The 19025-nt window shown below is 54.0% G+C and overlaps 6 protein-coding genes across 6 annotated transcripts; 2 read left to right on the forward strand and 4 right to left on the reverse strand.

Annotated features, from left to right (window-relative positions):
• Positions 1 to 2316: 2316 nt before the first annotated feature.
• CONPUDRAFT_160047 (uncharacterized protein) lies at positions 2317 to 2719 on the reverse strand (the record flags this gene model as incomplete). The annotated part of the gene is made up of 2 exons (XM_007777169.1): positions 2317 to 2485; positions 2547 to 2719. 2 exons carry the CDS (start codon positions 2717 to 2719, stop codon positions 2317 to 2319), a joined length of 342 nt encoding a protein of 113 aa, XP_007775359.1.
• A 498-nt stretch (positions 2720 to 3217) lies between these two features.
• On the forward strand, positions 3218 to 6303 carry CONPUDRAFT_113337 (G-alpha-domain-containing protein). The gene is made up of 10 exons (XM_007777170.1): positions 3218 to 3545; positions 3616 to 3636; positions 3724 to 4378; positions 4434 to 4486; positions 4541 to 4672; positions 4804 to 4830; positions 4920 to 4996; positions 5055 to 5235; positions 5509 to 5625; positions 5682 to 6303. The coding sequence occupies exons 1-10, from the start codon at positions 3323 to 3325 to the stop codon at positions 5729 to 5731; spliced, it is 1536 nt and encodes a 511-aa protein (XP_007775360.1). The 5' UTR covers positions 3218 to 3322; the 3' UTR covers positions 5732 to 6303.
• Positions 6304 to 6307: 4 nt separating this feature from the next.
• CONPUDRAFT_140480 (uncharacterized protein) lies at positions 6308 to 7381 on the reverse strand. Its single transcript, XM_007777171.1, has one exon. The coding sequence runs from the start codon at positions 6937 to 6939 to the stop codon at positions 6505 to 6507; it is 435 nt and encodes a 144-aa protein (XP_007775361.1). The 5' UTR covers positions 6940 to 7381; the 3' UTR covers positions 6308 to 6504.
• A 395-nt stretch (positions 7382 to 7776) lies between these two features.
• Positions 7777 to 9427, forward strand: CONPUDRAFT_147715 (proline-specific peptidase; the record flags this gene model as incomplete). The annotated part of the gene is made up of 3 exons (XM_007777172.1): positions 7777 to 7846; positions 8333 to 8984; positions 9038 to 9427. The coding sequence occupies 3 exons, from the start codon at positions 7777 to 7779 to the stop codon at positions 9294 to 9296; spliced, it is 981 nt and encodes a 326-aa protein (XP_007775362.1). The 3' UTR covers positions 9297 to 9427.
• A 43-nt stretch (positions 9428 to 9470) lies between these two features.
• Positions 9471 to 11890, reverse strand: CONPUDRAFT_85841 (P-loop containing nucleoside triphosphate hydrolase protein). The gene is made up of 8 exons (XM_007777173.1): positions 11773 to 11890; positions 11653 to 11715; positions 11173 to 11601; positions 10510 to 11115; positions 10144 to 10436; positions 9974 to 10086; positions 9846 to 9921; positions 9471 to 9792 (listed from the first exon to the last, which is right to left on the reverse strand). The coding sequence occupies exons 1-8, from the start codon at positions 11829 to 11831 to the stop codon at positions 9512 to 9514; spliced, it is 1920 nt and encodes a 639-aa protein (XP_007775363.1). The 5' UTR covers positions 11832 to 11890; the 3' UTR covers positions 9471 to 9511.
• A 2987-nt stretch (positions 11891 to 14877) lies between these two features.
• On the reverse strand, positions 14878 to 18056 carry CONPUDRAFT_170082 (P-loop containing nucleoside triphosphate hydrolase protein; the record flags this gene model as incomplete). The annotated part of the gene is made up of 9 exons (XM_007777174.1): positions 14878 to 15204; positions 15259 to 15334; positions 15385 to 15497; positions 15549 to 15841; positions 15908 to 16513; positions 16564 to 16983; positions 17032 to 17094; positions 17145 to 17624; positions 17674 to 18056. The coding sequence occupies 9 exons, from the start codon at positions 18054 to 18056 to the stop codon at positions 14915 to 14917; spliced, it is 2724 nt and encodes a 907-aa protein (XP_007775364.1). The 3' UTR covers positions 14878 to 14914.
• Positions 18057 to 19025: the final 969 nt, after the last annotated feature.

Consider the following 19025-nt stretch of genomic DNA (forward strand, 5'->3'; position numbering starts at 1 on the left):
AAAGGCAATGTTGCCTGCCATACACTAAATTGAAGAGTGCCTTCGTTGTACTTATTAGTCATAAGCTATCTTCTTATTCCAGGATATATACGACAAAACTACAGCATAACCTTGTTCCCGTCGACGCCTCTTGATAGCATAGAGACACCCCAGATATTTGAGTCCATTATTCCCCAAACAATCAATCCCACTCATCAGCCGATACATACTGCTGTAAGCTGTCGTAGGAGCAAAATCCGGGACTCACAAGTACTCCCAGGCGCTATTGCGCAAGCCGCTACTGGGCTTGCCAAGACCGAACTTTGACTGCGCACCGCGGCAACGCCGTGGCTAGTCTTCTAGCCAGAATTCTTATTTACGTGCTCAAGCGGCTCGTTCCGTGCAGGTGATGGATACCGTTCCTCTGCTGTCATATAGGTGGGGATTCTACAAATTGTATTCCCAATGCTAATACATGTGTTGATAAGTTGTCGGCGCGTTGCCTGCATATTTGTTTCCCAGGGATGGCTAACTTGGCTGTAATCTAACTGAGTCGTAATAATGCTATGCACTGAACCCCATCACGATCCACTCGAGAAAGAGAAGGGATTGGGAGTGCATGACAACAACTAAACAACCCCGAGCCACCACAAATCGATCCTCGCCGTCAATCGAGCACCGCATTGTACAATCGTGTGTAACCGCCCTGAGCTGTACCTGGGCTTGTGGCGCCAAGCGGCCATGGGTCTTCCCGGCGGCATCAATGACGTCCAACTGACCAGATGTCAAGTTTCATATGTTTTCCTCACCGCATGGCATCTCAACGTCAGCCGAGTCTTGCCTGGTCCTGATCGATGGATCAAGCGTGCGTAATCGAGCGATCTGGATCGATTCAACTCGGTTCGAAGAACCAGGGGATATTTTGAGATACTCTGAATGGGATGCAAGGTCGGTGTCGTCATCCTACCAGAACAGACCCGGCCGACTTCATCATATCAATGATCAGATCTTCAGAAAGCAGGGGCATCAGTTACTCCGGCGAGTATGAACACGCAGCCCAGACGTCGTCAGCTGGTGAGACAAAGCTCCAAGTGAAGTGTGACCCTCGAGCTTACTACATACCCGGCAATGCATTGGTCCAAGATCCGATGGTGCGAAAGTTCATGCAAAACGTATGCATATGGGCCGATAACCTTCGATCGGTCTGGCTACTACTACCAACTCGAATGGGTGCCTGCCGCCTAAACGCAAAACGCGTTCCTCAAGGCACCAAACCTACTTGTCTGAGTACACTCAAGTCGCCGAACGCCCGGCAAGGTACAGTACACGCATACATACAGCACTGATACAGCACACCCACGTTCACGTTATCTTATCGGCGCGTTCTTCCGATGAGCGTCTCTGACCGCGAAGGTTCCACGCTTTCCTAGCGCGCATACACCAATACCCGTATGGAACCAATTACTGCATCCCAAACTCTCCCATTACATACCTGATCGCCGCGGGGGCAGTCCTTATGACAGGAACGTGGTCCTCGCACTTTCAACTTTATCAACGCTCCACGGTCAGCGGTGCCTGGTTTCATTCCCTCTAGTAGTATATATAGCACGTCCAATTCCTTGCAGGTCCAAGTCTATTAATCAAGTCCGGGTTTAGCGCACGCCGTAAAAGCATCTCTATAAAGTCCAGTCGCCGCAGACCGTACTTACAATTCCAGAACCTTACTGTGGCGCCGCTGTGAAAGTGTTCCGCCGGTTTTCTCAGATGCGCTATTGTGATACGCCAGGCACGGAGTCAAGTACGTACACCCCGTGTCAAAAGGAGGGCTAAGCAGGGACCGAAGAGTCCCAAACGTTGTTGCGCCGACACTGTGCCTGAAAGTGCTAAACTTGCGTGCGTCGATAGGGGCTGTAGCTGGGGGTGCCTGCTATTATGACGATCGTCGTCCGTGTGCCTTTCTTCAGCGCTTTTAGCTCTCTAGGCACGGACGACCGTAGAAGAACTTCCACGTAGAAGTTCTTCGAAAGTTTGTGGACGTGGGCTTTTCAAGGCGCACATGTAGTACGTACAGGCGAGACCCATACGCATCCAGCGTGTGCTGGTTGGCAGGGGTGGCTTTTTCTCGACATACGCAGGGGTGGTCGATCATCATGCATGACTGCATGTGCAGCTTCCCTGCAGGCCCCTGCAGACGCGTTTGGATCAGTGGGTTAAAACGGAGATGCAGGAAGAAAAACGGGGGTGCTGTGTGGTGAGCATGCACGCAGACCGACGTAAAAAAGACCACTGAAGGGTACGAGGGCGGTGGGAACGCAGACGCTATCTCGCATTCATCGATCAGTGCGGCATGATGGCAGAGCGCCGGGCGGGCGGCTGCGATTGGACATGTTGTGGGCCACGAGGGCGGGCGCTCTCACCCTGCTCTTGCAGGCCGGGCATGCCGCACACCAGCGTCGGGGCTGAGGATGCCTGAAGATTGCGGATTGCAGATTGGAGTTTGGCTTCTCTTCCAAGCATGCGTGCTGCACAGTGGTGAGAAGGAATTGTAATGATGATGCAGGGCGTACGTCAGGAACGAGAACTTGTAGCCAATCGCAAAGTCCAGGGGGCCAGAGGGGGATCCAAGGTCCAAGGGGAATGCGAGTTTGGTCCTTATGCGGTTATCAAGCAAGGGAGTAGAGGCCGGGAACATGCCGCAGTTGCTGTAAAGAGTATGTACCGGAAGGAAGTCCGGCGGCATGCTGACGGCGCGTGGATATAATGATGCTGCTGCGGATTGAGGAGCTCGCTGGCTGTCCAAAACCAAGTGTGCAACTTTGCCCACCCGGCCTTGCGTTCGCAAAGCCTATTTCCAGATCATGCTCAGGCACACCATGGCTGATTGCAGTTTGGCCCCGGATTGGTTCATTCGGAAAAGCCCGGTTCACCACTTCTCCCTCCTCCTGCCGCAGACGCCCAGGTCCTGGAGGGGCTATGTGCTGAAGGCAAAGCGGAGGGGCCGAGTGAGGATGTGCATGTGCCTGGACAAGAGATCGTCAGGAGGCAAGTTGTCTATTCGGGGAGCCAAGAGGTTGGGTGAACCGGGAGCGCTCAAGGCGGAGACGCGTCTGTGAATTTTATACTTAGCCGCAGAGAGCAGGTGCCTGACCGTCCGTTTTCTGAACCAGGGATTGCTCCCGTCCCTCTTTCCCCTCCACAGAGCCTCTCTCTCTCTCTCCTCTTTCCTCTCTGTTCTCTCACAGTCTCTCTTTTTCTTCCTTTGCTTCACCCTCCCGCTCCACCTACCCGAGCGAGTCAGGTCGCGCCAATAAGCACGAGTACCCGCGCACATACTAGAACGCTCATGCCGAACATGAACTACAAGCCCTCGGGCGACTTTGATCCTCTCGAAGAGGCGATCCGACCGCCCCTGGACGAAACAGAACGGGAGCGCAGTCAACGAGTAGCACAGGAAGCGGAGGCCAAGCGCATCAGCAATGCAATCGACGAGTCCCTACGTCTAGAACGCCAGGACCGCAAGAAAAGGCGCGTTGTTCGTCTCCTCCTACTCGGCCAGAGCGAGTCGGGTGCGTCATACTTTGCATTTCGACACAAGAACGCTATGCACTCAACATTATCTACCTTCCCATTATTAAGGCAAATCTACCACTCTGCGACGTCAGTCCTTCATAGCCATCTTGTACCCAACTCGCTGACTGATCAGACGCGTCCCCATATCTGTGTGGTCACGCTCCCCACACTCAGACTTCCAACGGCTATACACACCCAATGCCTTCCGGGAAGAACGCGTCCTCTGGCGGAGCGTCATCCAGCTCAACATCGTCCGCTCCGTGCACACCATGATCGACGCGCTCTCCGGCGTCCGGCGGCAACACATCGACAGCGGCGGCGAAGAGTCCGAGGACGGGCTCACCACGCTCAACAACGGCGCCGCCGGCCACAGCGGGCTTTCGCAGGAGCTCGAGTTCCTCAAGATGCGCCTCACGCCGCTGCGGCACATCGAGCAGCTGCTCATCGCAAAGCTCGTCCCGCCCGGCGAGGACGAGGCGCTCGCGCTCCCCCCGCCGCCCGGGATCAGCCCGTCGGCGAGCAGCACGTACGGGCACAGGTCGCAGCGGAGCAGGAGCGACGAGCGCGCATTTCGCGGCCAGGAGGTGTTTGTCAGGCCGGGGACGAGGTGGAAGGGTTCGGTGAACCGTGGGGGGATGGGAAATGGGCAACAGCACGATGAAGAAGATGACGGGCGTCCGAGTAGCGAGGGGGATGCACCGGAGACGAGGGACGAAGCGCAGGAGGTGCTCGCGGCGTGTTGTCAGGATATCACGACGCTCTGGAACGATCGATTCGTGCGCGAGGTGCTGAAGAGGCGGAAGATACGGCTGGAGGAATTTCCTGGATTGTGCGTTGGCTTTCATCTCTTGTCATACATGTCTGATTTGACGTGTGCGTTACAGTTTCTTGAATGACATTGAGCGCGTAACGGCGCTGAAGTATATACCATCAGACGGTGCATTCTGTCCACATGTCCCTCTCATTTCTGTCTCATTTTTTGGTCTTCTAGACGACGTCCTCCGTGCACGACTCAAGACCGTCGGCGTGTCCGAATACCGATTCGAGATGGAGGCGGCAGCAGGACGCGAGAGCGGAACCGAATGGCGGATTATTGATGTCGGCGGGTCGAGATCACAGCGAGGTGCGTCATTTGTTTCCTCCATAACACGTCCACCGCGGCTCCGCGCGCGCCGCGGATATGCGCTGCATTCCATACTCTGCGCGGCGTAATTCGTTCGAAGACAGAGAAGCTGACTTGGTGGGTCCACACAGCAACATGGATTCCATTCTTCGATGATGGTGAGTCTAGCAAATTCGATCAGCCTCCTAGCTTCCATTCGGTGCCGTGCGCTAAGCTAACGTGGTGCGGATCTCCCTCCCGTTGACAGTGGACGCGATCATCTTCCTTGCGCCGATATCCGGCTTCGACCAGGTCCTCGCCGAGGACAGGAGCGTTAATCGTCTGGTGCGTGTCCTCCGCATCTGCCCCCACCCTCGTCTTATGCTCACGACGCTGCATACAGGAGGACAGCGTGCTGCTCTGGAAATCCATCTGCGCGAACAAGCTCCTGGCGAACGTCGAGCTCGTGCTGTTCCTGAACAAGTGCGATATCATGGAGGCGAAGCTGCGCTCGGGTGTGCGGCTGAGCAAATACGTCCGTTCGTACGGCGAGCGTGCTAACGATCTCGAGAGCGCGTCAAAATGTAAGTCGCCCTTCCTTGCATACTTGCGTGCTGTGCTTGTTGCACGCCGTCGTGGATTGAACGTGAACCACGGGTTCGATCGGTGTCGCGGACTGAATGTGTTCTCTCCGTGATTCCCTGATGCTGACTTCTTTTCTTCTTTCATGGATGCTTCTTTCCTGCCGCTTCTGTGCTGCGTCTTCTTACGTGTTCTGCGCTGGCCTGGATCACGCGGGGTGGCGTTCTTCTCGCCGCTGGCTTCGCTTGGCATTCGCGTCACGCGTCACCCTTTAGACTTCCGGAGCAAGTTTAGTGCGATACACCGCGAATACTCGCCCCTCCCGCGCAAATTTTACGGCTTCTGCACGTCGGTCACCGACACGAGCACGACGGCGGGTATTCTTGCCAGCGGTGCGTCTCTGTGTTCTCGTCTGTCCTACTGCGAGACTCACTGAATCATGACACAGTACGGGACATGGTCGTACGGCGGCATCTGAAGCAGTCGCGGCTACTATAGCACGAAGCATTCCCCAATCATGGTCATTTTCGTTTGCATCATCTATCTTTCCCTTATTCTCAGCCCTGCCAATTTTTCGCTCATCCAAATATCTGCTCGCGAGCGAGGTCTCATGGTCATCCTGTCCTTGATGCCCGTCCGCTACATGCTATGAAACCCGGCTCGCCCTTCCTGCATCCGCCCTTACACATAACTATCTGAATTGCTTTGTGTTATACTTACCCGCATCTCCCCTCATGTTCATATCGGCGCATCGTATCCAGCTCATTCGGGTCGTAAAAGGTCTCAGGGTCCTGGGCGTGGCTTCAACACCGGTGAATGACCGCATGCGTGCCTGTTCGAATGGGCGCAAATCCCCCTGGGCCTGTTCTCCTCGCCCCTGAGATTGATAGTGTCTGGCTTCACTTCGCTCTTCCCCGGCACCTTGCGGTTACCCCCTTGACGACCCCTCAACCTTCTTCAACTCGACTTTACCTTCTCCAAGCTCCGGTCCGGCGGCGGCCCAACCCACTAGCATGGTGATAATGCCGCACTACGTGTCGATATTGTATCAACCCAGATTTTCGCTCGCGTCCTCTCCACCATTACCCACTCGCCCTTCACGCGCACGGCTCCCCTGCTGGCCTGCTGGCCTTACACGCCACCACCGCACTCTGCACTCCCACCGCTAATGATTGCATGAATCCGTTCCCCTCATAGACGCAGAGGCGCTGCATCATGCCGCCTCGTTCGGTATCATCGATTCGCTGTGCATCATTTGTCGGTTTTGAATATTACGTCGCATCCTTTTCTTGGGCTACACGCTTTGGAATGCATAGTCCCCTTTTCGAATTCTTTCCAGTTTTCACAGACGAGTGCCACTCTGCGTCTGCGCGGTGTCGTGCGTCCCCATCAGCCACCCCCGAGTTCCCCACCGGTGTTCTATCTGTAGCTCGCGCGTGTTCCTTGCGCGCGGCGATCCCAGGGGCGCGATCGATGTCGTGCCTGTGGTGTTCCTGTTCCTTGGTGATGCCATTCGTCGCAGCGTTGGCGGTTTGCCACAAATGGGCGCCTATGCTGTCGAGTGGGCTTGAGGAATCCGTCTTCCGTTGTGTTCGTTCCGCAATGTGTGCCCGGGATCGGTCTGCCCTGCTGTTCGACATGTGGACCTGGTGCCTCTGCGACGCATGGACGCCTGCGACAGCGGAAGAGTGTCTGTGGATCAACATTTACGAGATTTTATGTGAATGGAATGAAGAGGGGCCTTCGGCGTTGCGTACGTATGCACGTCCTCGAGTATGCGTCTGTGTTTTGAGCCTTTTGGGATTGACTTGCTGTTCATGGGATTTACGAACGCCCGTTCTTGCTTATATACTTTCTGTCTCCGTTCACGAAAATGCTTGTTTTCTTTTTTTCCACGTTCACCGTCTTCGTTGCACTACGTCCCGTCTACACTGCCGTTCCTAGCATTTCTGCCCGTTTATCTGTTCTTTTTTCTTGTGCATAAAAGTTCTATATCCACTCCCGTCTCGCCCCTCACGCCCATAATGTCGATTTCACTCTCAGTTTTTTTTGCTTGTTCGTTGTGCATACCCTTTGTTTATCAATCCAAATCATCCGTTTGCTTGTCATTATGGATTCTGGTTTATATCAATTGCTTATCGATTTTCCGCGATGTCCATCAAAACAAGAGTCAGTTTACATGGGGATTGTTGAAGAGTTCCCGAGTCCCTGGAGCTTTGGTGAGGATGAACATGAGGTATTCGAACGTTGGACTGGGCACATGCCCAGCGTGAGCTGGTATGGCTTGGTGGTGCACCCGCCAGTCGGATACATGGTTCGTTTGATATTGGTTCGGTCGAGTTTCATACCAATGAGTCTCGTCCGCAGTGCTGAAGCCTTTTCGCGCGTTTTCTCGCACAAAAAGTAGGAATGTGCACATGACTGTTCGTCTTGACAACATAAAAACTAGCGGAATGGCTTCTGGCGGCAAGTCGTCACCAGCCACAACAGCGTACTGTCGGGAGAAGCTACGGAAATCTCCGAAGAACGTCGTTGACTTCCCCATGGCACAAACTACACCGCCACCTGACCGAGACGTCTTCGCAAAGGGAATAGGGGCTGAAGATAGTCGAGGTGGGTCGCTCGGAAGTTCGATTTGGCTTTGGTCTCGTTCGTATCACCCCGCAATGTTTCTTTTGGCGGGACCAAGTCGGCCACGGGCTCTCCGTATGTTCTTGGCAGTTCATTAATGGTCAGCGAGGCTCAAACTCAATGACCGGCTGGCCGGCTCACCAGTATCAGCTATCACCGCTATCTGTCAGCGGCATCGATTAGCCCACGGGCTCCAAAGCTGACAAGTTTCGGAGATCCTCCTGGTATCTGATTGCGTACTCAAGGTACTACATGAATTGACATCCTAGTCTGAGCCCGCATTCAGCTAGCTAACAGCCTACAACTCCAGGCAACGCTACCCAGACGATTGACGCGAGTAAACGTTCTGAATTGGGTCAGTCAATGAGCCTCCAACCACGTAGGCAGTAGATCACTGACGATTTCATTTACGAAAGCAGACAAAGAACCTGTCATAAATTATAATGGCCTCTGTGAAGACTTTCGAAGGAAAAGTCAACTTCGACGTCCCGCGCGCTGGAAAGCCGTGCAAGACCTGGTACAAAGTCTACGGCGACATATCCGACCGCTCCATCACCCCAACCATCGTCCTCCATGGGGGTCCAGGACTCTCTCATTGGTCCGTCGAGCCCATCGCGGCTGGCATCGCTGAGCAATATTCGCTTCCGACTGTCGTTTACGATCAGGTCGGCTGCGGCTCGTCCACGCATTTGCCCGAAAGGAACGGTGACGTCAGCTTTTGGACGATCCAGCTGTTCATCGACGAGCTGCATAACCTCCTGCACAACCTTGGCGTCCACGATAGCGGCTACAACCTCGTCGGGCACTCATGGGGAGGCATGCTCGCCGCGTCCTTTGCCATTCAAAAGCCGAAGGGGCTTAAGCGGCTCGTTCTGCACTCAGCGACAGCTAACGTAACGCTGTTCGCGAAGGGCGTTCAGGAGCTGCGGGCCGCGCTTCCCCAAGACGTCCAGGAGACGTTGAGCAAGCACGAGGAAGCTGGAACCGTTGACAGCAAGGAGTACATGAGCGCCGTCACGGAATTTGGCGCGCGACACATATGTCGTATTAGCCCTCAACCTGATTCAGAAGCCAAGGCAATGCAAAGCGTGTTCGCTGATCCAACTGTGTACTTTACGATGTAAGCCACCGTTATGAGCCCACCTGCTTAACCTGACGTATGTGGGATTTCAGGAAAGGCAAAACGCATCTTGATACCACCGGCTCGCTCAAGACCTTCGACCTCACCGCCGAGCTGGGGAACATCGAGGTCCCAACGCTCGTCACAAACGGTCGGCATGATGTCGCACAGGACATATCCGTGTACCCTTTCTTTGAGCATATCCGTCAGGTTAAATGGGTGCAGTTCGCAGATTCATCGCACGTGGCACATCTCGAGGAGCCTGATAGGTTTCTGGACGTCGTCACCCGTTTCCTGAAGGGCGGTTCGTAGTCGACAGGACTTACAAGGACCCGGGCTCGTAGAAGCGAAAAACCACAAAGTGTGCGCGAAGTATGTTCGAATAAAGTATGCAACATTTCGATATCATATGCGCAATCGTGAAAGTAGCACGAATATTCACAGCCTAAGTCATACATTTGATTATAGGAAACATCACCATATTTAGCCTCTATTCTTACTTGACACGGTTACCTACTCGAAGAAATCTAGAGCGGAGGCGGTATGGTATCAATCACCGACCGAAGCCTCTTCAGCAGGTCCGCCGCATCCGCCTTTGCCTCTGCTGTCTTACTTCCAGACATCATAGCCTCATCGTGCGCACGCACGACACTGTCTGTAAGTGCAGGGATATCTGCGGCACGCGGGTTACCGCGCCATCCGCCACGTTGGTTGATGTACAAAAGGAGAGTCCGCCAGTACGGATCTTCCGCGAGCGCTAGAGGGTTGCCAACAACGATGACTAGGGCGCGGGCTCGCGTGAGCGCAACTGAGGGATGATGGTTAGTTTTGTTTCTGGAGTTATGCGAAGGAGCAGGCTACCGTTTATTCTTTGGGGCTCGCTCACGAACCCAAGATTACGGCTGCGCACCGTAGATACGATGATGACGCGGCGTTCCTATGAAATGCTAGATTAGTTGACGACAATAATCCCTGCTGATCGTACGCACCTGTCCTTGAAATGACTCCACTGTACCAATCTTTAAGCCCTTTCTGCCGCACAAGTCCTTCATTACATGTTGCTGGTCGAGATAGGGTGTAATTATCCCTATGTCCTCGGAATCTGCGAGCGATCTGTGCTTAGACGCTGAATTCAGTCTTATGGAGGTGAGCTACGAACCGAGTTTGATAAGTTGCCCTCCGGCAGTATAGCCGTCACGAAGTTCATCGACATAGCGCTTTACGACGAGTGCCTCGCTCTCGTTGTAGTAGGACGGCGAGCCCACCTCGTGCTTCTCCTCGCCGACAATGGCGTGGAATATTACGGGGAACTTGTTCCTCACTGAAGGCGCCTGCTCAAGCATACGGACGTCGGCGTTCCCCATTGGCTGCAGCTCCCCCTCGTAGAAAACTTGATTGGAGAAGTGAATGATAGAAGGGTGGTTGCGAAAGTTCTTCTTCAGCTTCATGATCCTGGGTGGACGAAGCATCAGTTCCGACGCGTGTCTGTATACCGGGAAATTTGAATGTGGAGAAATATGCACACCTGATCCCCTCAGCGTGCCTAAGATCGTAGATTGTACGCTTCATCAGTCGCTCCATATAGCTGACCTTGAGCCCGAAAGCTCTGGCAAGCTTGGAGTGACATGACGCTCCCAACTGCTTAGGGTCTCCCGCAAGCACAACATTCGTCCCCTCGTCCGCCAAGGGAAGGATGGCACCGTTAGTCACGGGCTCGACACACTGAGCCGCCTCATCGATGATGATGTGCGTAAAGTGCCCGCGAGGGAGACCAAGGCTCTCAGCCACCCCCGCAGACGCACACGTCGCGACGACCACCCTAAACGAGCCCAGTTTCTCCTTTGTCGGAATCGCGAAGACGTTGTTCTCGTTTATCTCCGAGTATGGATCGAGGAGTTCGTTGGGATACGTGTCGGGGACATTGTCGAGATCCTGCCCTCTTCCTCGCCATATCGCGTTCAGCCTAAACAGCACGTCGGGTTCCAGCTTTGCAGGCCCTGTGGCAAGCTTGATCGCGAGAACGTCTGCGGCCGTGTTTGTGGGGGTGCATGCCAGGACTCGAACGTCTGCGCTTTTGGCGAGGAGCTGGTGGATTGCCTCTACTACTGTTGACGTTTTGCCGGTACCGGGGCTGGTTCCAGCTTATGTCAGCTTCAGGCGAGAATCAGTGCAGTAGTAGAGAACGTACGGTCCGAAGATAATGAAGGGCGCGGACCCAGGTGGGGCTTGAACAATAGCCTTGACAGCCTGCATCTGCTCCACGTTATCAAGGATATTAGGTGAAATCGGCAAGAGGTTAACGGGAGACCGCCAGGCCCTCGCCTCCGGACCGGGCTGGGGAAAGAGGAGTCGCACAGATTCGGCGACAAACTCGAGGGCCCGGTGCTGACGTCGGTAAGGCATGGAGTTGAACGAGAACTGGACATCAAACTTGTCATTGTTGTGCCTCGATGCCCTGAACTTGTCGCTGAAGTGGATGACGACTTTGTTGAGGTCGATCCGTTGGACTCGACCTTCAAAGTTCTGGTCCCCAGCAGCGGCTTGAATCCTTTTCACTTTGATGAAATCGCCGACGTGAAGGTTGGGTAGCCTCTCGGCGATGCCTTGCATGCGGATTCTATCACGATAGTCAGCGACTTTAGATGAGGCAGTTAGCTGAAGACCATACGCATAATAGGGGTACTGGCTTTCGATCTTCAAGCTTCCCGCGCCACGACGCATCAGTTCTCGTCTACGGAGCAAAATGCCTCTTAGGACTGAACGCTCGAGACGACAAGTATTCACGTACCTCTCATCCAATTCTGCCACGAACGATAGGGCACGAAAATGCGAATCGTACGTATGCATGCTGAAACCACCAGACGGCATGAATTCTCGTCGGAAAACCTTGTAGGAGAGTTTCCCTTCGTCCATCAAGGTCTCCATCTCTTTTGGGATCGGGTATTGAGGCAACCTGACTTCCCAGTTTACCGGCGTCCACTCTGCTGGACGCCCGGGGCGGTCGGTAGGCCCGCTGAAGGGAACTGGTATATGCTCGATGAGCCTGGGACGACGCCTCCTGGCGTTCAAGAATTCATAGTCGTCCTTCGATCCGACAAGTGCTCGGACGACTAGTGAGATAGAGTAGACCGCTTGATTGGAGAAGTTCTGGACGTTGATGTTAAAAACGTCCTTGTGAAGACCCTCCTCGAAGTTGACGAGCTTGAACTCTACGGGAAGAGGATCGTCGGGCCGAATGACCCTGGATTGCCGGGTGACCGCAGTTGCGAAGCTGTGCCGAGAATTAGCGCCTAACCGAGACGCGCATGTATGGATGGCTGGCTTACCTCGCGCTGGGCGTTGAGGTATTGGTCTCCGCGCTCTGAGAGACGAAAGACACGTCGAGGAGGCTGAAACGTCCACGCGTCGTGCCAAACTGTACGGTGCGGACGGTGGAATTTGCCGCTCTGATAGAAGCATCAACTTCCACCACACCAAATTCAATGGTAACCGAGCCATCATCGCCATCGGAAGGATCCGTGAGTTTGGAGAGGTCGCACAGCGTTGTCGCTCTAGACGGATCCGGAGGAGGGACAGGGATGCTGCTGGGAGACGTGGCTTCGGCTGAAGGAGAAGTGGCGGACCTATCTCGGGCTGCCGACGTGTGTTGAGCAAGTCTATCGCGCAGAGTGCGCATATGCGCGTCTGTCTGACGATGAAGAGCAAACATCTCCATAGACGAGAACTCCAGCTGACACGCATCACATCTCAACCTCTCCTCAGCCGCAGGTTGAGGCGTGGCTTGTTCTCGCTGTATCTCGGCAAGAGCTCTCTTGTGTGGCTTTCCAGCGCAATGCTGCTCGAATTGCACCGCCGAAATCTTCTTCCTACACGAGCAGAGGCGCCAAATATGTTCCAACGGGCATGCTTGGATATTGCAAACACCTTCCGCATAAAATCGAGGACAACGCGCGGGAGGCATGATGAGGGGAGGGGAAGGGGAAGGGGAGACGTGCTGTGAGGCAACAACCGATAAGTAGAGGCAATGTCCTATTATTGTACGAGCGCGTAGCGGGAATTGACGACTTCCTGTGACATTAGACGCCCATTAGGGCGACGCCGCTGGTCGCGGCGAAGCGTGGCATCGATCGCCCACCACGCATCCTGCCTTGGGCAAGGGGCATTCAAACCATCCATTTGGTCAGTACTGTGGGCTAAACCTTTCCTGTTTACCTCATGTACGCCACAAGTGAACGGGAACGTTCGAATTGAGAACCGTGCGATAACGAGAAGATATGAATGACTGTAAGTCACACAGCCAAGCACAAGAACAAGCGAGGTCACAAGATACCAATGGCACATATCCCTCATGACTAGATCCGCTTCGCTGTCGCATTTTAGTATGCAGGCTGCTGTCTTGCACGAGCAGTCATCATAGGCGGCGAGCACTCCCACTTGAGCCAATCAAGCGCCACATGGTCGTTCTGTACCAACGGTGAGATCTTCTCGAGGACTACAGTGTGGTACGCGCTCAGTCAGTCCTTTCTCGGGAGGCGAAAGGGCCAGTTCGACCCGGAGCGGCTTCTCCATCGAACAACTCATTATGCTTGTGTGCGGAACAAGCATGGCCGATACGGGTGACAGGAACGAAGTGCCGATGATCGTCGCTTCGCCACATTTGAGCGACTGAAGGAGCGAATGGGGTTAAGGTTTACCAAGGTGACATGCTCGAACTTGAGATAGCCGTTCCCAGACCTGTGCAGGGTCTGGACTTCCTGGTCCTGGACGGTGATGATGCTCTCGATCTGGATGCTACACCAGCCGTTGAACATCGCAAGGTCGTTGCGGCCCCTTGATTCTGACATGGTACCGCGTTAACCGACGGATCCAGCCGTGACAAGCCCCTTCAGAGGGATGTTGTTACGGGCTGCAGAAGCGAAGGCGGTAACGTCAGCCAAGTACATTTCTCATCAGAACACGGCATGGCACACCGATACGAATTCCGATGCTGTGAGGAACGTTTAGAGGACGCCCCTGTTTCATGTCTGTAATCCACGGTTTTCGTGACTTTGACGTTTCTCCAGCGGTTGCAGCATGTCATAGGGGAGCGTACCTAGCCCAGAATAGTATTTGCGATGGGTATCAGTTTACGGTGAGCCATGATCTGGATGACAACGATGCACTCGCCTGTCAATACTAAAAGAGCTGCGAGATGGACGTATCATCACAGTACTATCACAATTGAATTGAATGATGAGGTAAAGCGAAATACCTTTGTGTATAGATAACATCAAGGGAGATGAGATCGGGGGTATGTTTGTGTGGAAGGACACAGCATATAGATGAGAGCAGAAGCGCACCTATGACCATGCGCGTTCTCACATGGCAAGAGAGTTTCTTCGATGGTTTCTCGAGTTGAGCTTTTGGGTGAGTCATCGACGAGGCGATGAGGCGGGCGTAGCCTCGAAGGACCGCCCTTGATTCTACGGCTCCAACCTCGGGATTCGCGTTCAGGAAACCATTCTCGACTGTGAGAAGTTTGTATGTTGATCATCATATTCTGATGGACTGACACTCGTTGTACCTGGACGATCACAATGATGAGCAGGGGACATACCACGCTGACGTAAACGAACTGGAGATAGCCTTGATCAAACCTGCGAGCGTGTCGAAGCCTTGTGATAAGTTGAACCAAAGTCAGATGCTGTACTCACCAGCGATGGACCCTCAGTTTGTCAAGTTGGCGTAGCCGTATAACTCGCAGAGCGTATCACAGCTTGAAAGAAGAAAAGACACAGCAGCTTTTGCGATTTCAGAATACGAGTTGTTTGTAATCTCATGATGCACTGGTACCATACTTAGCGCAGACAGAGAAACAACGGAGACAGGGAATGTCATTATGTAGTCCGCTGACGGAAATCAAAACTCCGACCAAATATCAAAAGTCAGATCTAGTCAGACATAACAGGTGGTGGCACAACATCGGTGACTGCGCGAAATCTTGCCAGTAACGCCTCCGCCTCCGCCCTGGCTTTATCTGATCGCTGGTTGGAAAGCATGGCATTGTTTCGGGCTTGAATGACCTCTTCTGACAGCCCAGGGATCGTTTCTGGACGTGGATTGCCACGCCAGCCAGAGTGCTGGCTCGTGTAAAGGAGGAATGACCGCCAGTGCGGATCCCTGCAAAGGAGCAGAGGATTTCCAACCACAATGAGGAGTGCACGCGCACGCGTGAGCGCAACTGAGTGCATGTAGAATCAGCGCCAAGTCCTCTGAGAGTTACGAGATTACCAACCGTTCATGCGTTGAGGTTCAGACATGAAGCCAAGCCTGCGAGTGCGCACCGTGGACACAATAATGACCCGGCGCTCCTGAAGAAAATGTTTATGCGATGGCCACCAAACAAAGCATCCTAGCTTACCTGACCCTGGAATGACTCAACCGTGCCAATCTTGAGACCTTCCCACCCGCACAAGTCATTGATAGCATATCGCTGAGCGTGGTATGGCGAGATGATCCCTATGTCCTCCGGGGCTACCCGCATGTTAAAACGACTTAGCCACTTCGAGCAGGGAATGGACAGACCGATTTTGAAAGTTTCTTCGCCCACAGTATACCCTTCAATGAGCATCTGGCAGTACCTTTTCACGATGACCGCCTCGCTATTGTTGTAGTACGACGGAGATCCCTTGTCACGCTTCTCCTCCCCGATGACGCTGTGGAAGACAACAGGGAACCTGCCTTCCACAAAAGGCGCGTCTTCGAACATGTGAATATCGGGGTTCCCCATGGGTCGTAGCTCTCCTTCGTAGAAAATCTGGTTGGAGACGTGCATGATCGCCGGGTGGCTTCTGAAGTTTTCTCGGAGCATTATAACACTAAATAGAGTTTATGTCAGGTTCGGATTGAAAGAGCGTATAAGCCAGAAGCGTGATTGTACGTACGATCCGTTCATGTCGCGCACATTGCTATACAAAGGTAACCCTATGAGACGTTGCAAATAACTGATATGAAGCCCGAACTCCTTGGCAACGTTCGAGTGACAAGACGGCGGGAGTTGTTTCGGGTCTCCCGCAAGAACAATGTTGGTGTGCTCGTCAGCCAAAGGCAGAATTGCCGCCAGCGTCTCGGGCTCGACGGATTGCACTGCCTCGTCGATGATAATGTGGGTGAAATGCCCTCGGGGAATACCAAGGCCTTCGGCGACACCTGCGGAAGAGCAAGTGGAAACTACGACTCGGAAGGAGGCCAGCTTCTCCTTCTCGGGAAACGCGAACACATTGTGCTCGTTGATCTCGGAATAGGGGTCGAGTATTCTAGGGTACTTGTCTGCTTCAAGTGCATCGTTTTCCTGTCCCCTTCCTCGCCAGAGTGCGTTCAGCCTGAAGAGCACCTTGGTGTCAAGCTGAGCGGGCCCCATGGCGAGCTTGATGGCGATGTGATCCGCAGAGGAGTTCTGCGGGCTGCACGCCAGGACGCGAACATCGGGACTTTTGGCAAGAAGCTGGTGGATCGTCTGGACTACTGTCGAAGTCTTCCCAGTTCCTGGCCTTGTACAACGTTAGCTTGACGGCAAGAATGAATAGACTCTGAGACTTACGGTCCGAAGATGATGAAAGGCGAAGATCCTGGTGGCGCTCGCACGATCGCCCGAATGGCCTGCGACTGCTCAAAGTTTCCAGCGATTTCTGACGTGCGGGGTAGTTCTACTTGTATGTCTTCAGGTACGATGCCTGGATCTGGTTCCGGAAAGAGAAAGCGGGGAAACTCCGAGACAAACTCCAGCGCTCTGTGCTGGCGTCGATAGGGCATCGTGTTAAACTTGAACTGGACGTCGAACTTTTCTCCCTGGGGAGCCCTGAAACGGTCGCTGAACGAAACGACAGCGCCAGCTCGCTCGATTCGTACGATGCGACCTTCAAAGTCGGGGCTCTCGGCGGAGGATTTAGCCTTCTTTACTCTGATGTAGTCACCGACGTGGAGTTTAGGCCTTCGATCAGCGATGCCTGGGATCGGAACGCTGATGAAAGTTAATACCGAGGTAACGAGGAAAAGACGGCCATCTCACTAGTAATATGGGTGTCTGCTCTGAACAGACATACCCGCCAAACCGTGTCGGGCCAGTTCCCGTCTGCGAAGGTGTGAGTGAACCAAATATTTCAGAACCAAGGGTGAGCATACCTGTCGAAAAGCTCGGACAAATATGTCAAGGAGCCAAAATGCTTCGCATACGTGGTGATGTCGAACGGCTTCGGCATAAACTCTTCTCCAAAGACCCCCGCCGTAAGCTCCCCAGACTCGAACATGGCCCTCATGCTCCCTGGCACCGGATAATGAGGCAGCTTCACTTTCCATTCTGGCGCCGTCCATGAGTCCGGTCGAACGTTACGGATACTGGGTCCTGCGAAGGCAATATTCAGCGCCGCGGGAGGAGGGCCGTGGCGTCTACGAGAATTCAAGATGTCATAATCGGCTCTTGAGCCGACCACCGCTCGTACTGTGAGGGTGATGAGGTGGGACGTCTGGCTCGAGAAGTCATGGACCTCGATCTCGAACTTGTCCTTGTGCAAGCCCTCCCCGAAGGCGACAATGCGGAGCACCACGGGAACATCGACATTCGGCCGGACGACCCGTGACTGCTGACCCACAGTGGCTGTGAAACTATACGGGATAAGAGTCAACAACTTTTAAGGAAAATTGTTCGATGTACCTGGCACGTGTGTTCGATGTAGCAGTTTCCTCGCTCGCAGAAACGAATGGTAAGTCAATCAAATTGAAACGTCCATCCGAGGTCTTCAACAGAAGGTTCCGCACTGTGGAATCTTCCGCCCGAATCGAGCTATCCATTTCCACCACACCAAAGTCGATCACGAGCCCCTCCCCATCATCCAGTGGTTGACCCGCAATCTGAAACAGGTCGCAGGACGTGGTAGGCCTGGAGCCATCGTAGCTGAAGGGGACAGCAGTAGGTGGTGCCGCAAGTGGGGGTGAACGCGGAGGCAGGGATGGCAGGATGTTCTGTTCTTGCGCGATCATATTCTGCAGGGCCCGTACATGTTCGTCGGAACGACTGTGGTCGTGGTAAAGCTCCATCGACGTGAACTCGAGGCGACACGCATCGCACTGAACACTCTCCGTTTGTATTATCGGTGTGTCTTGTGCTGGACGGCTCAACGCCTGAGCTCGATGGACGGCTGCAAGATCCCTTTCGTGCCTAGTGCCGGCGAGATGTCCTGCTAGATGTACTGTTCGAAGGGTCGTCCCGCAGGGACAGAGGCGCCAGACGTGCTGCAATGCGCACGGCCTGTTGCTGCAAGTTCCTTCCGCTAGAAACTGAGGGCAGCGTGGAGGCGGCGGCATGCTGGGAATGGGGCAATGGAAGGAGAGAGCGCGCCATTGGCCCTGTTCATATACAAAGGATATCCAGGTCGCCGTTGGCCCATTTCCGTACAACCACTCACCAGAAAAGGACAAAATCCTGCGGAGCGAGCGTCTATCCGGAGGGATTCCGTCGCCGCGGTGCGGTGTGGCATCAATCGCCCACTGTTCGTCCCATCTCGGATACGAGCTATCCAAAGTTGTTCTTTTTCATCACCGGGATATACGTTCCCGGCCACCTCATGTGAGCCATGATTCAGCGGGACGTTGAGTAATCAACAGCAGCGCGGGAACAAGAAGGGACGGCTGTGACTTGTAGAGCCAAGGAAATGCGCAAGTGCAGTATACCGATACCACTCCCACCTCATCATTAGGTCCGCTCCGCGATCACACTGCAGGCTACGGGGGACCTGCGGACTCGTGAACTTGATGAAGAGGTTATGGCGCTACCCAAGCGCCACAGGGCAGTCATGTATCAGCGGCGAGACCTTCTCTAAGACCTCAGCGCGGTACGTGTTCAGCCAGTCATCCTCGGAGACGAGAAGACCCTTGTCGATCAGCGTCTTCTGTATCGGACACTGAATTATGGGTGGAGTGAACAAGTACGGAAGAAAGCGGATGACAAGAACAAGCTGGTGCCGGGGATCATCGCTCACCAGATTTGGGACGTTGTATGGACGAGGA

The sequence above is a fragment of the Coniophora puteana genome, assembly GCF_000271625.1.
Source record: "Coniophora puteana RWD-64-598 SS2 unplaced genomic scaffold CONPUscaffold_20, whole genome shotgun sequence".
NCBI lineage: Eukaryota > Fungi > Basidiomycota > Agaricomycetes > Boletales > Coniophoraceae > Coniophora > Coniophora puteana.